The sequence below is a fragment of the Octopus bimaculoides genome, chromosome 3 (genome assembly GCF_046866305.1).
Source record: "Octopus bimaculoides isolate indiv1 chromosome 3, ASM4686630v1, whole genome shotgun sequence".
NCBI classification, from domain to species: Eukaryota; Metazoa; Mollusca; class Cephalopoda; order Octopoda; family Octopodidae; genus Octopus; species Octopus bimaculoides.
In genome coordinates, this window is record NC_142930.1 from 154,279,692 (window position 1) to 154,293,208 (window position 13,517).

The 13,517-nt window shown below is 40.3% G+C and overlaps 1 protein-coding gene across 1 annotated transcript in view; it reads left to right on the plus strand.

Moving 5' to 3' along the window:
* Positions 1 to 13,517, plus strand: part of LOC106882672 (ER membrane protein complex subunit 2) — a 30,268-nt gene that overhangs the window by 9,892 nt on the left and 6,859 nt on the right. The window contains exons 4-8 of the mRNA XM_014933433.3: positions 200 to 285; positions 4,515 to 4,572; positions 7,064 to 7,149; positions 10,148 to 10,289; positions 13,057 to 13,167. Coding sequence (XP_014788919.2) covers positions 200 to 285; positions 4,515 to 4,572; positions 7,064 to 7,149; positions 10,148 to 10,289; positions 13,057 to 13,167 — 483 coding nt within the window. The remainder of the gene's footprint in view (positions 1 to 199; positions 286 to 4,514; positions 4,573 to 7,063; positions 7,150 to 10,147; positions 10,290 to 13,056; positions 13,168 to 13,517) is intronic.

A 13,517-nucleotide genomic window follows, 5' to 3' on the forward strand; every position in this document is an offset into this window, starting at 1 on the left:
ACTGGCCCCATGCCAGTCAGGCAGTACTGGCATCGGCTATGACATATATATATATATGCATGCATTCATGCATATTTATAGCTGGAATTTAGACTGACATATGTGTGTGTGTTTGTATGTATGTATATATGGAAGAATGAAATTCCAAATCTCTGTAATATTGTGTTACCTTTCTTTCACATGTGTCTCCTTTTCTCAGGTATGTATAGGTGAACTTGAAAATAAATTCCCCAAAAGTCTACGAGTGACTCGTTTGAAAGGCATGTTATATGAAGCACAAGATAGGTAAGTGTTTCCCCTTTCTTCATATTTTTTTTATTGGTTTTTGTATATATTTTATTTGTGGAGACGCATGGCTTAGTGGTTAGGGTGTCAGCACCATGATCGTAAGATTGTGGTTTCGATTCCTGGACCAGGCGACGCGTTGGGTTGTTGAGCAAAACACTTCATTTCACGTTGCTCCAGTTCACTCAGCTGGCAAAAATGAGTAACGCTGCAATGGACTGGCGTCCCGTCCAGCTGGGGAACGCATACGCCATTGAAACCGGGAAACCGGGCCCATGAGCCCTGGTTAGGCTTTAAAAGAGTGCATTTATTTATTTATTTATATATTTTATTTATAACATTTTGATTTTGAATTAACATATTTTAACAGATGTTGTAAGCATTTGGACCAGGTTTTTGGTCTGAGGATTTTGGTGTGCTACTTCATCCGGCACCTTCTCTTGTGTGGTACCACTGTTTGATTTACTTTAGAGTGCACATGAGAGTTGTTCTCCAGTAGGAGCCCACCATCAGATGCTACTCAGGCCTGTTCTCATAAGTAACATCTCTCTGAGTTGAAATACCCTGTATGCAGGTAGGCCCACCTGAGTCCACTGATTTCTAGCTGGGCTACTTAGAGGAATCAAAATAGGAATTAGCCATAATTCATGAGTTTAACACCAATCATCATTATTGTCTAACGTCCGCTTTCCATGCTGGCATGGGTTGGACGTTTGACTGAGGGCTAGCAAGCCAGAAGGCTACACCAGACTCCAATTTGATCTGGCAAAGTTTCTACAGTTGGATGCCCTTCCTAACACCAACCACTCCAAGAGTGTAGTAGGTGCTTTTTATGTGCCATCAGCACGAGGGCCAGTCAGGTGGTACTGGCATTGACCCCGCTCGAATGGTGCTTTTTACGTGCCACCAACACAGGTGTCAATCAGGCAGTACTGTCATCGGTCACAACAATGACTTCACTTGACTCAACAGGTCTTTACAAGCGCAAATGGGCTGGTTATACTGCAATGGCATAGGCCACAATTATGGTCTCACTTGGCTTGCCGGGTCTTCTCAAGCAAAGCATATCTCCAAAGGTCTCGGTCACTTGTCATTGCCTCCATTTACCTTAAAAGAGAGATGATCTAAATTCAACATAGTTGTTATTAACTTGATGGCTTAATGACTTGTTGCGTGTATGAATGTGTGTGTGTGTATGTGTGTGTTTCCTCTTTTCTCTAACTTCACCAGTCTCAGAGGTGCTGCAAATGTCATTGTTACTGTCTTTCCTCCTTTAATCTACATAAAAAAAATTAAAAAACTCCATGTAGTGTAAGAGGTGATTGTTGTGTCTACTGTGTGAGCAGTTATATTTTCATTTATCTTCAGAAGCAGTTATAACTGCTTCTAGTTTCCTTACCAGGTGAACTGATTCTTGTAACTGACAATTATAGATAACACATTTTGTTGAAATGTCAGGTAAATATAAGCATATTGTGTCAAATGATTGTCAAATATAGCTTTAATCTTTATTCCTATAACTATATTGAATATAGCTTAAATATTTATTTTAGCATTATCTTTTTATTATAGGTGACCTGATTATTAATTTCTATTACAAGGCCACAAATTGAAATTGGTGTGTGTAGTGGGGGGTTATAGTTGATTATTAAATCAACTCGAACATTTGAGCGGTACTTTATTTTATTGACACTGTTGTGAAGAAAGGCAGAGTTGACTTTGGCAGGATTTGATCCCAGAATATAAATGGTTGTAATTCAATATCATAAGATAGTGATTCTGCCTATGCATTGTTCTTGAGTCATCCTCCTCCTCCTCATCATCATCATCATCTGTCTGCTCTTCTATACTGGAATGAGTATGAGAGGACATTTTGTGGCAGCGTTTTATAGCCAGATGTCCTTGTTGATACCAATCCGTTTAGTTGTGTCTTTTCTAAAAATTGGAAAAATGAAAACGTGGAAGTTATAAAATGTTGAGCTGTGATCAGTTGTTCTTGAGGCCCAGATCAATCCTAATTGAGCAGATGTATGATCAAAGGTATTCCAGCTGTGATTGTCCCCTGTTTTCGCCAGGCATGTAATTTTTTTTCTTTTTTATGATGGTAAGGTGGAATTTTATTGAGATTTGGCTGCTGTTTCTAGCAGGTTAAGTGATTAGAAACACTTTTTCATGCTAAGGGTTGCTGAAGTAGAGAACAAACTGCCAGCATCAGTTGTTAGTTGTCGGAGCACTGCATCTTTCAAAACTTCCATGCTTCCTGAGATTCGCCAACACTACACCTGATTTTCTCCCCTCCATACACACGCAAGCATGTATCTGACTCATACACTGTTGACTTTCCAGGCATTTGTACAATACTGCATATGCTTTATATGCACTTTTGACAAGTTGTAGTGCACCTGAGCACTATACAATAATTTCATTCTTATTAGAATGTCACAAGACAGAATCACATGATGACTTCAAGCTGAGCCAACAAGCAGTTGACCTAATGGTAGAAGAAGATGGTTGAATAATGTTGGTCACACTTAGGAATCCAGCTACAAATTCTAAAGACAGCTGCTTCTGATGAAACACAATGGAGGAGGTGCCTCAGGGCTCTATCCCCATGACTCTCCTAGGAATAGGGAGCAGTGAAGATGGATTGATGGCTGGGTTATAACTGTCCAGACTAATTGCTTATATTTTGATAAATTTGAATTTCAAAAACAAGAAAGAAAGATTGAGATTAATTCTTTCTCTTTTCTTACTTTTCGTTGGCGTTTAATTCTGGATCAACCTTGGTCAAGCAAACCTATAATTAAAAGTGATGCAGTGATGACCACCCTGCTTCTATCATCCTCATCATCATCATCGTCGTTTAACGTCTGCTTTCCATGCTAGCATGGGTTGGACGATTTGACTGAGGACTGGTGAAGCCAGATGGCTACACCAGGCTCCAATCTGATTTGGCAGAGTTTCTACAGCTGGATGCCCTTCCTAACGCCAACCACTCAGAGAGTGTAGTGGGTGCTTTTACGTGCTACTGGCACGAAGGCCAGTCAGGCGGTACTGGCAACGGCCACACTCAAAGTGATGTATTTTATGTGCCACCCGCATCAGAAATGATATTGTCCCATGTGCCTTTTCTTTTTTCAATTTGAAGGAGATTTGTCTGCTATTTCTAGCAGGTCAAATGACCACAAAGACACTCCCTTGTTGGTTCAAGGTCTTTTTTTACTGCCAGGTAATAAATACAGGGCACATATTACTAATACTACATCCAGTCCCCAGTATTAGTATTATATGAAATTATACCTCTTCCAACTTTGTTTTATGTGTGATTATTCGGTTGAGTTTCCCAAATTTCCTTCTCTTTTTCTACATGGTTTTTGAATGGGTTTCTCTTTTACTCTTTTACTTGTTTCAGTCATTTGACTGCGGCCATGCTGGAGCACCGCCTTTAGTCGAATCAAATCAACCCCAGGACTTATTCTTTGTAAGCCTAGTACTTATTCTATCGGTCTCTTTTGCCGAACCGCTAACTTTACGGGGACCCAAACACACCAGCATCGGTTGTCAAGCGATGTTGGGGGAACAAACACAGACACACAAACATATACACACATACATATATATATATATATATATATCATCATCATCGTTTAACGTCTACTTTCCATGCTAGCATGGGTTGGACGGTTTGACTGGGGACTGGCAAACCAGTTGGCTACATCAGACTCCAATCTGATCTGGCAGAGTTTCTACAGCTGGATGCCCTTCCTAACGACGGTCTTCTTTCAGTTTCCGTCTACCAAATCCACTGACAAGGCTTTGGTCGGCCCGAGGCTACAGTAGAAGACACTTGCCCAAGGTGCCACACAGTGGGACTGAATCCGAGACCATGTGGTTGGTAGGCAAGCTACTTACCACACAGCCACTCCTGTGTATTTATTGAACCAAAATAGTGTGATGGTCACTCAGAAATGCTTGTGGTCTTTCATTTATTAGTTTTAGTCATTGGATTGGAATTTTCTAACGAATAGTTGATTACAACACTGAGCCCAGTATATTAACCTTGTAAGGTTAAGGATATGGTTGGACTTGAGAAAGATTTGAACTTAGTGAACTTTGAATGTAGAGGGATGTAACCAAATACCACATGGTAGCTTGCTTAACATTCTACCGATTTTGTCATCTGCATATTAAATATTTTTTTCTCCAACAAGCTCCTTTCTTCATTCCAGGTATGAGAAGGCTCAACAGCTATATGAACACATTTTAGCTGAAGATGAAACTAATATGGTATGTCTTTTTTGCTCTTTTAAGCTTTGATATACTTTTTATTCTAAACTGTTTTTTTTTATATTTAGTTCATGTTGTTGACATCATAAGAATTTAGAAAGGTTGTTAAATGTTGAGCTGTGAATAGTTGTTGTTCTTGATGTCCTGACCAACCTTAACTGAGTGGCTGGTTGGCACTCCGTCAGTTACGATGACAAGGGTTCCAGTTGATTTGATCAACGGAACAGCCTGCTCGTGAAATTAACATGCAAGTGGCTGAGCACTCCACAGACACGTGTACCCTTAACGTAGTTCTTGGGGATATTCAGCTTGATACAGAATGTGACAAGGCTGACCCTTTGAATTACAGGTACAACAGAAACAGGAAGAAAGAGTGAGAGAAAGTTGTGGTGAAAGAGTACAGCAGGGTTCGCCACTATCCCCTGCTGGAGCCTTGTGGAGCTTTAGGTGTTTCCGCTCAATAAACACTCACAACGCCCGGTCTGGGAATCGAAACCGCGAGTCTGCTGCCCTAACCACTGGGCCATTGCCTTAATTGAGTAAATGTATGCTCAAAGGTATTCGAGCTGTAACTGTCCTATATTTTCCCCAGGCATGTAATTTTTTTTTATGATGGTAAGGTGGAATTTTATTGAAATTTGGCTGCTATTTCTAGCAAGTTAAGTGATTAGAATGTTGCAGGAAAGAATCACATGATGGATTCTTATTAGGAACTGTGAATCTTGAAGCAAATAAAGCTATAAATAATGCTTTAAAATTTTGGCCAAAGCCACCAATTTCAGGGGAAGGGCAAGTTGATTACATCGACCCCAGTACTCAACTGGTACTTACTTTATTGACCCTGAAAGAATAAAAGGTAAAGCCAGCCTTAACAGAATTTGAATTCAGGATGTATTAGGGCGGAACATTAACAACTAGAAAATTCACAGGGATTGGTTTTGTCAGCCATTTTTTACCCTAGAAAAAAAAATTAACCTTTTCTAACCAAAGGATTTTTTAAACCCAATATTTAGGCCCTATTAAGGCTGTGAGCTGGCAGAAACATTAGCACACTGGGTGAAATGCTTAGCAATATTTCGTCTGTCTTTGCATTCTGAGCTCAAATTCCTCCAAGGTCGATTTAGCCTTTCATCCATTCGGGGTCAATAAATTAAGTACCGATTGCATACTGGGGTTGATCTAATCGACTGGCCCCCTTCCCAAAAATTTCGGGCCTTGCGCTTAGAGTTGAAAAGAATATTTAGACCCTATTATTTATAGCATTATCTGCTTCAAAATTCACTGTTCCTAGAAAGATATATTTTATATTGCAATTGGGCATGTGTCTTCTATAGCGTTGGGTTGGGTTTATCAAAGCCTTGTGAGTGAAATCAGACGCATGGAATCTATGCTGAAGCCCAATGAATGAACTGTACATGTTTTGGGATGATAGATTTAATCTGTTACCTGTTTTAACAACAGACCTTTGATCAAACACATTCACTTGACTGATATATTTTTTTTATTTTGTAAACATTGTGTATCTAGAAGTACATTATCCAATGTGTCCTTTTTTTAAAATTGCATAGTGTGCTTTGCAGGGGATTAGGTTGCTATTTCTTGTAGGTCAAGCAACCAATTAGAGTGTCTGGTTAGCAGCAGAATAATTTTGTTGACACAGCCTAGTTCTATTATTGTACGATTATGATTTTATTTGTATTGTTAACATTATGTGAATTTTTTTCTTCTGGTATATACATCATCATCATCATTGTTTAACTTCTGCTTTCCATGCTGGCATGGGTTGGACGGTTTGAGGACTGGCAAGGTTTCAACAGCTGGAAGCCCCTTCCTAATGCCAACCACTCCGAGAGTGTAGTGGGTGCTTTTTACATGCCACCAGCACAGGAGCCAGTCAGGCGGCACTGGCAACGACTACGCTTGAATGGTGTTTTCTATGTGCCGCTGGCACGGGAGCCAGTCATGCGGCACTGGCATTGACCATGGTGCATTTTACGTGCCACTGGCCACGCTCAAATGATGCTTTTTATGTGCCACTGGCACAGGTGCCTGTCAGGTGGCACTGGTATCGTCCACGACTACAATTTCACTTAACAGATCTTCCCAAGCACAACATATTGCTTGACGATTGAAGGATACTTTTAAACGGGCCAGTTATGCGACACTGACAGGTAAAAAAGATGAAGTGTACTATTTAGTATGCAGCACTTTTCTAGTTTTCTGTTTGCAATTTTATGTTCAAATTAGCATTTCTAATAGAGATTAAATTTGACATGAGACTGGATTAGCTTATAAGCTTATTGTTAATCACTTGGTTTAGGAAAGGTAGGATACTTCACTTGAAATAGTTGCAGTGGTGATGCTGATGATGGTAAAAAGGGTCATAGGCTTACATTATTTTAAAAATTCATTTACATCCCTTTTTTATGTATGTGAATTTCCCAGCTTTAAATGTTTTAATAAAGAAAGATAAAACTTCTTCTTATTTCAGTTTGCTCGCAAAAGGCAGGTTGCAATTCTGAAGGCCCAAGGCAAGACTGCTGAGGCAATCAACAAGCTAAATGATTATTTAAAGGAGTATGTTTTAAATATTTTTCTTTTTTACATAACAATAACCATATCAATTTATATCAATGACAAAACATCCTGTATAACAATTAGTATTGTTTTTTTTTTTATTTTGAACTCATCTGTGAGCAAAACCTCAATAATAATCAGTTTCCTCAAGTAAAAAGATTCTGTATCAGATTATTTATTTATTTATTTTTCTTGCCTTTAACCCTCCAACGCAGAGTATAGGCCACTTATAATTGAATTCCATGTCGCATGATTTTTTGCTTCTGTACTTATACTCTGCCATGAATGTCCCCCTTTCTCTAGTTCCTTTTGTGTTGATCTATGCCACGAGTTCTTAGGCCTACCCCTCTTTCTATATCCATCTGGATTCCACTGTAAAGCGCTTTTCGCTGCATTTGGTGTGTCCTTTCTAATTGTGCTACCAATCGACTTCCACTTTTTCTTAAATATTTGCTCCCTAATCGAAACTTGATTCGTTCTTTGCCATAGCTCCATATTGCTTATGTGTTCTGGCCATCTGGTTTTAAGTATACTATGCAAGCACCTGTTGATGAATGATTGTACATAAATATATTGTCTGAAAAATACATTTCTGAATAATATATAGCCAGTTTATCACATATGAACCATAGACACTTTCAAGTACAAAGTACTTACAACAAGAATAAATTAAATCTTGATTTGTATAAGAAATTTCTTTATAAAGTCAAATATTTATGAATATAATTATCCTCAGTATAATTTGTTTGTTTATCTTGACAGTTTATTAATGATGTTTCTGAAAATATTTGCTATGATAAAGTTAAGTTTTGCAAATAAAACAGTGTGCACGTGTAAACTGCTCACACTCACTACAAATATTCGTTTCTACTCTAGGCACAAGACCTGAAATTTTTGGGGATGAGGGTGGCAGTCGATTAGATCGACCTCAGTACACAACTGGTACTTAATCTATCGACCCCAAAAAGATGAAAGGCAAAGTCGACCTTGGCAGAATTTGAACTCAGAACATAACGACAGATGAAATGCCACTAAGCATTTCGCCCGGTGTGCTAATGTTTCTGCCACTTCGCCGCCTTACTCACTACAGATATTGCAGCAAGACTGGTTATAAAACAGAATTGTGATAACAAAGTGTCTATAGGGGCTTCTCCCATATATTTCCACGTGTAAACCTGCGTGCCTTATGTACCGTAAATCCTCGAGTTTTTCCCCCAAAATTTGAGGGTCAAAATCCCTAGTGCGTACTATACACGAGGTTAAAAATGAAAAATATTTTCTAAGCAATGTCTGAGTCTCTATTTGCTGTCCGGCAATGTTTATTCAGACGCATTTTGTGATGTCGGGTTTGTAACTGATAGTGATAAATATGTAGAAGCAATTTACTTAGTATTTATTTTTCACTGACGTTATTACTGTTATTTCTTTATTTTCTGTTATATATACAATAATAATAAAGGACATTACCGTATATACGTTTACAAGCCAAGGACATTATATAGACCTCATTGACTCAAGTTAGAGAAGGGGTGCGTATTATGCACAAGGTTTAGGTCTTTCAGAGGTACAGCCCCCTAAAAATCCCCTGCGTGTTATACTCAAGGGCGGACTATACTCGAGGATTTACAGTATACAGAATTTTGAAAAGTAGATTTGGAGTATTGGTGGAATTACAAACATCCCAAAAGTTGACAGAACCCCTTTGAAGTCTTTAGCAGAGTTCACACTCAAATGCTAACATTTTGACCAGATCTCTGGTATAAGGAAAACTTGATATTCTGATGTGCTGCTTCATCATCATCATCATCATCGTTTAACGTCCGCCTTCCATGCTAGCATGGGTTGGACGATTTGACTGAGGACTGGTGCAACCGGATGGCTACACCAGGCTCCAATCTAATTTGGCAGAGTTTCTACAGCTGGATGCCCTTCCTAACGCCAACCACTCAGAGAGTGTAGTGGGTGCTTTTACGTGTCACCCACACGAAAACGGCCACGCTCGAAATGGTGTCTTTTATGTGCCATCCGCACAAGAGCCAGTCCAGGGGCACCGGCAACGATCTCGCTCGAAAAACCTCATGTGTCATTCGCACAAGAGCCAGTCCATGGGCACTGGCAACGATCTCACACGGAAGATATCATGTGTCGCCCTCACATGAGCCAGTCCGGGGGCACTGGCAAACGATCCCGCTCGAAAAACCTCATGTGTCACCTGCAAGCCGGCCCAGGGGCACCGGCAACGATCTCGCTCGAAAGATTTCATGTGTCGCCCGCACATGAGCCAGTCCAGGGGCAATGGCATCGATCCCACTCGAAAGATTTCATGTGTCTCCCGCACATGAGCCAGTCTATGGGCACTGGCAACGATCCCGCTCGAAACATTTCATGTGTCACCCGCACAAGAGCCAGTCCAGGGGCACTGGCAACGGTCTCGCTCGAAAGATATCACGTGTCGCCCGCACATGAGCCAGTCCAGGGACACTGGCAACGATCCTGCTCGAAAGATTTCATGTGTCTCCCGCACAAGAGCCAGTCCAGGGGCACTGGCAACGGTCTCGCTCGAAAGATATCACGTGTCGCCTGCACATGAGCCAGTCCAGGGGCACTGGCAACGATCCCGCTCGAAACATTTCATGTGTCACCCGCACAAGGGCCAGTCCAGGGGCACTGGCAACGATGTCGCTCGAAAGATATCATGTGTCGCCCGCACATGAGCCAGTCCAGGGGCACTGGCAACGATCCCGCTTGAACGATTTCATGTGTCACCTGCACATGAGCCAGTCCAGGGGCACCGGCAACGATCTCGCTTCCTCCTGCATTAACCCATGAATTGTAGTTTCTTCCTCTTTTTTTTAATTTCTACCTGTAAGAAATGGGTGTTGCCCTGTTCCTGATAAAACCAAAAAAAAAAAAAAAAAAAAGAAGCTATTTAGAAAAAGTATAACAGCAGAGACTAGATAAAAATGTTGTATAAAAAAAATTTTTTTTTTCTTAATAGGTTTATGACTGATTTTGAAGCTTGGATGGAACAGTGTGACTTGTATATAGCTGAGAATGATTATGCTAAAGCTTCTTTCTGTATGGAGGAGTTGATATTATCTAATCCTCACAATCATCTCTACCATCTGAAATATGCTGAGGTAAGCTCAAATTAATCTCTATGCATGCTTATTGTTTTTTCCGTTTATTAGCAGTCATTTTCTCATATTAAATTTTGTATCATCTGTAATAGTATTGAATGAAATGCCTTGTATGTTTTGGCTCTTTGCATTCTGACAGTAACGCCTGCAGTGACTCTGGTGCCAAGGTACATCAGACCTAGTCAAGGTACATCAAACCTAGCCTGGATAACATTACTGGAATGGAAAGAAGAAACTTGTAGCTGCTGGTCAACCGTAGAAAAACAAAAATTGCAAATGGTCTTTCTGGGTGCAGATATGTAGTTTATCCTGACCAAGAGATGCCTGAAAGATTGTACTTTATTTGAAGGGCAGTGGAGATGTAAGAAAACTGGACTGGGTGATTTATTGGATTGAAACTTGTTCAGTGTCTCACTTCTGATTTAAAATCCTGTTATGGCCACATGAATTGCTCAAAGACTTTAAAGAAGATCTTTGAAAATGTTTAGCATTATCATCATCATCATCATTGTTTAACGTCCACTTTCCATGCTAGCATAGGTTGGACGATTTGACTGAGGACTGGTGAACCAGATGGCTGCACCAGGCTCCAATCTGATTTGGCAGATGCTTGAATTGAAGCACTTGGGATTACTGAGTGTGAGTGTAGGCTTGGTAGATATTTAAGAGAGAGAAAGAGAAGGCTAAGCCAATGAACTGTTAGCATCCATCTTTATTACCAGAAAAATCTATAAGGGAGCCTCAGCATAGTCGCATGACCTACTAGAAATGACAGCTAAATCTTTTGAATTCTATCCTACTTCTGTAGAATAAGCAAAGCAGTGGACAATGTAGTGATCCTAGAGAGACAGCTAAGATGGGATGTCATGGCTGGACTGCTTTTGATCAAGGATCTGTTCAATAAAAACTTGACTTAAGACTGACCAGACTAACAACTAGAAAAACTCACAGGGATTGGTTTTGTGTGCCATTTTGTATACCCATATTGATCTCAGTCAGACAAAATGTAAAGTTAGTGCAGACATGGCTAGTGATCCAGCTGCGCAGCACTTTAGGCAAGGGTTTTTTACCATAACCTCAGATTGACCAATGCCTTGTGAATGGAATTTGTTAGATGGAAGCTGTGCAGAAGTCCGTTTTATATATATATATATATATATATATATATATATTTGAGGCAAGTGAAATCGAAATCGAGTTAAATTCGACGACTGGCACCCATGCCAGCATCGTCTCCTTCATTGGACATGAAACTCAGCTTGCGAAGACTTGTTGGGGCAAGCGAAAGCAAAATCGTGATGGCATCTGTGCCCAGCATCGCCTTTCTGGCACTTGTGCTTGCGGCATGTGTAAGGACTTTCGAGCGAGATCGTTGCCAGTGCCCCTAGACTGGCTCTTGTGCGGGTGGCACATAAAATACACCATTTTGAGCGTGGCCGTTGCCAGTACCGCCTGACTGGCCTTCATGCTGGTGGCACGTAAAAGCACCCTCTACACTCTCTGAGTGGTTGGCGTTAGGAAGGGCATCCAGCTGTAGAAACTCTGCCAAATCAGATTGGAGCCTGGTGTTGCCATCCGGTTTCACCAGTCCACAGTCAAATCGTCCAACCCATGCTAGCATGGAAAGCGGACGTTAAACGACGATGATGATATGTGTCTGAGTATTTCTTTTACTGATGTATATTGGTGAAAAAAATGGCATAGTGTCATCATCATCATCATCATCATCATCATCATCATCGTTTAACGTCCGCTTTCCATGCTAGCATGGGTTGGACGGTTTGACTGAGGACTCGTGAACCAGATGACTGCACCAGGCGCCTATCTGATTTGGCAGAGTTTCTACAGCTGGATGCCCTTCCTAATGCCAACCACTCCAAGAGTGTAGTGGGTGCTTTTATGTGTCACCGGCACGATGGCCAGTCAGGCAGTACTGCCAACAGCCACGCTCAAAATGGTGTATTTTATGTGCCACCTGTACAGGAGCCAGTCCAGCGGCACTGGCAACGATCTCGCTCGAATGTCTTTTCACGTGCCACCGGCACAAGTGCCAGGAAGGCGATGCTGGTAATGATCACGCTCAAATGGTACTATTTACATGTCACTAGAACGGAAGCCAGACAGCTGCTCTGGCAATGATCACGCTCGGACAGTGCTCTTAGCGCTCCACTGGTACAGGTGCCATCACGATTTCGCTTTCACTTTCACTTGCCTCAACAGGTCTTCACAAGCCGAGTTTAGTGTCCAAGTACTGTCTACTTGAATTTTACAGACACTCCTTTGTCACTCTGTCCATTATAAATACAATAAATGGTTCACTGGAAACCTATAAAAGCAGTGATATTATTGTTTACAAACTGTATAATTTATAAAAGAAAACATAAAAGTAAGATCTCAAAATAAAGGAAGATGACGGTAGTTATTTTTGTTGTCTTCCCATCATAAAAAGATTGTGAATCAGTTTTTATATGTGCACCCACTAATTAGTTTTTTTTCCCCATTTTAAATTCTGTTATAACCATAATCTACACCACCTGAAAGGTATTTTTGACTCTTGCTTGTTTCAGCCATGCGGTTACAGTCGTAGAAAATTTCATTAAAAAATAATAATTTTTCTGACAGTACGAGGAAACAGTTGACTTTAGTGAATTATCCTAAACTCCTTTACTGTCCCTCCAAAACATTTTTCACAACAAATTCTAATATATCTGAAAGGTATTTGTAGAAAATTTCATAACTGAATACAAATTTTGTTCCTATTTTACAGATTAAATATACACAAGGTGGTCCTGAAAACCTTGAAATAGCCAGAGCATATTTCAGTGAAGCTGCAAAACTAAATCCACACAATCTGCGCAGTTTATTTGGATTGTTAATGGTAAGTAAATATATAATATATATATATATATATATATATATATATATATATATATATATAGTTCAAAAAAACAATAACAAAAAAACAAAAAAACAACAAAGTGAGGATGTGATATGGATAGTATTATTGGACGCTCAGGAAAGGAAAGAGAGAATGTATGACGTTTCAGGCGTAGCCCTTCGTTGGAAAGATGGAAAGTTCGGAGAATGGAAGAACGGAGAAAGAGGAAAATGGTACCGATGCCCACGAGGTTACATTATGAAAAGACCGGAAGAGGAGGTGGTGGGGGAAAAGTTCTTTCTAAGACAGGAGAGTGAAAAAGGGAGATGAATATCTGTGCGTGTGCGAAA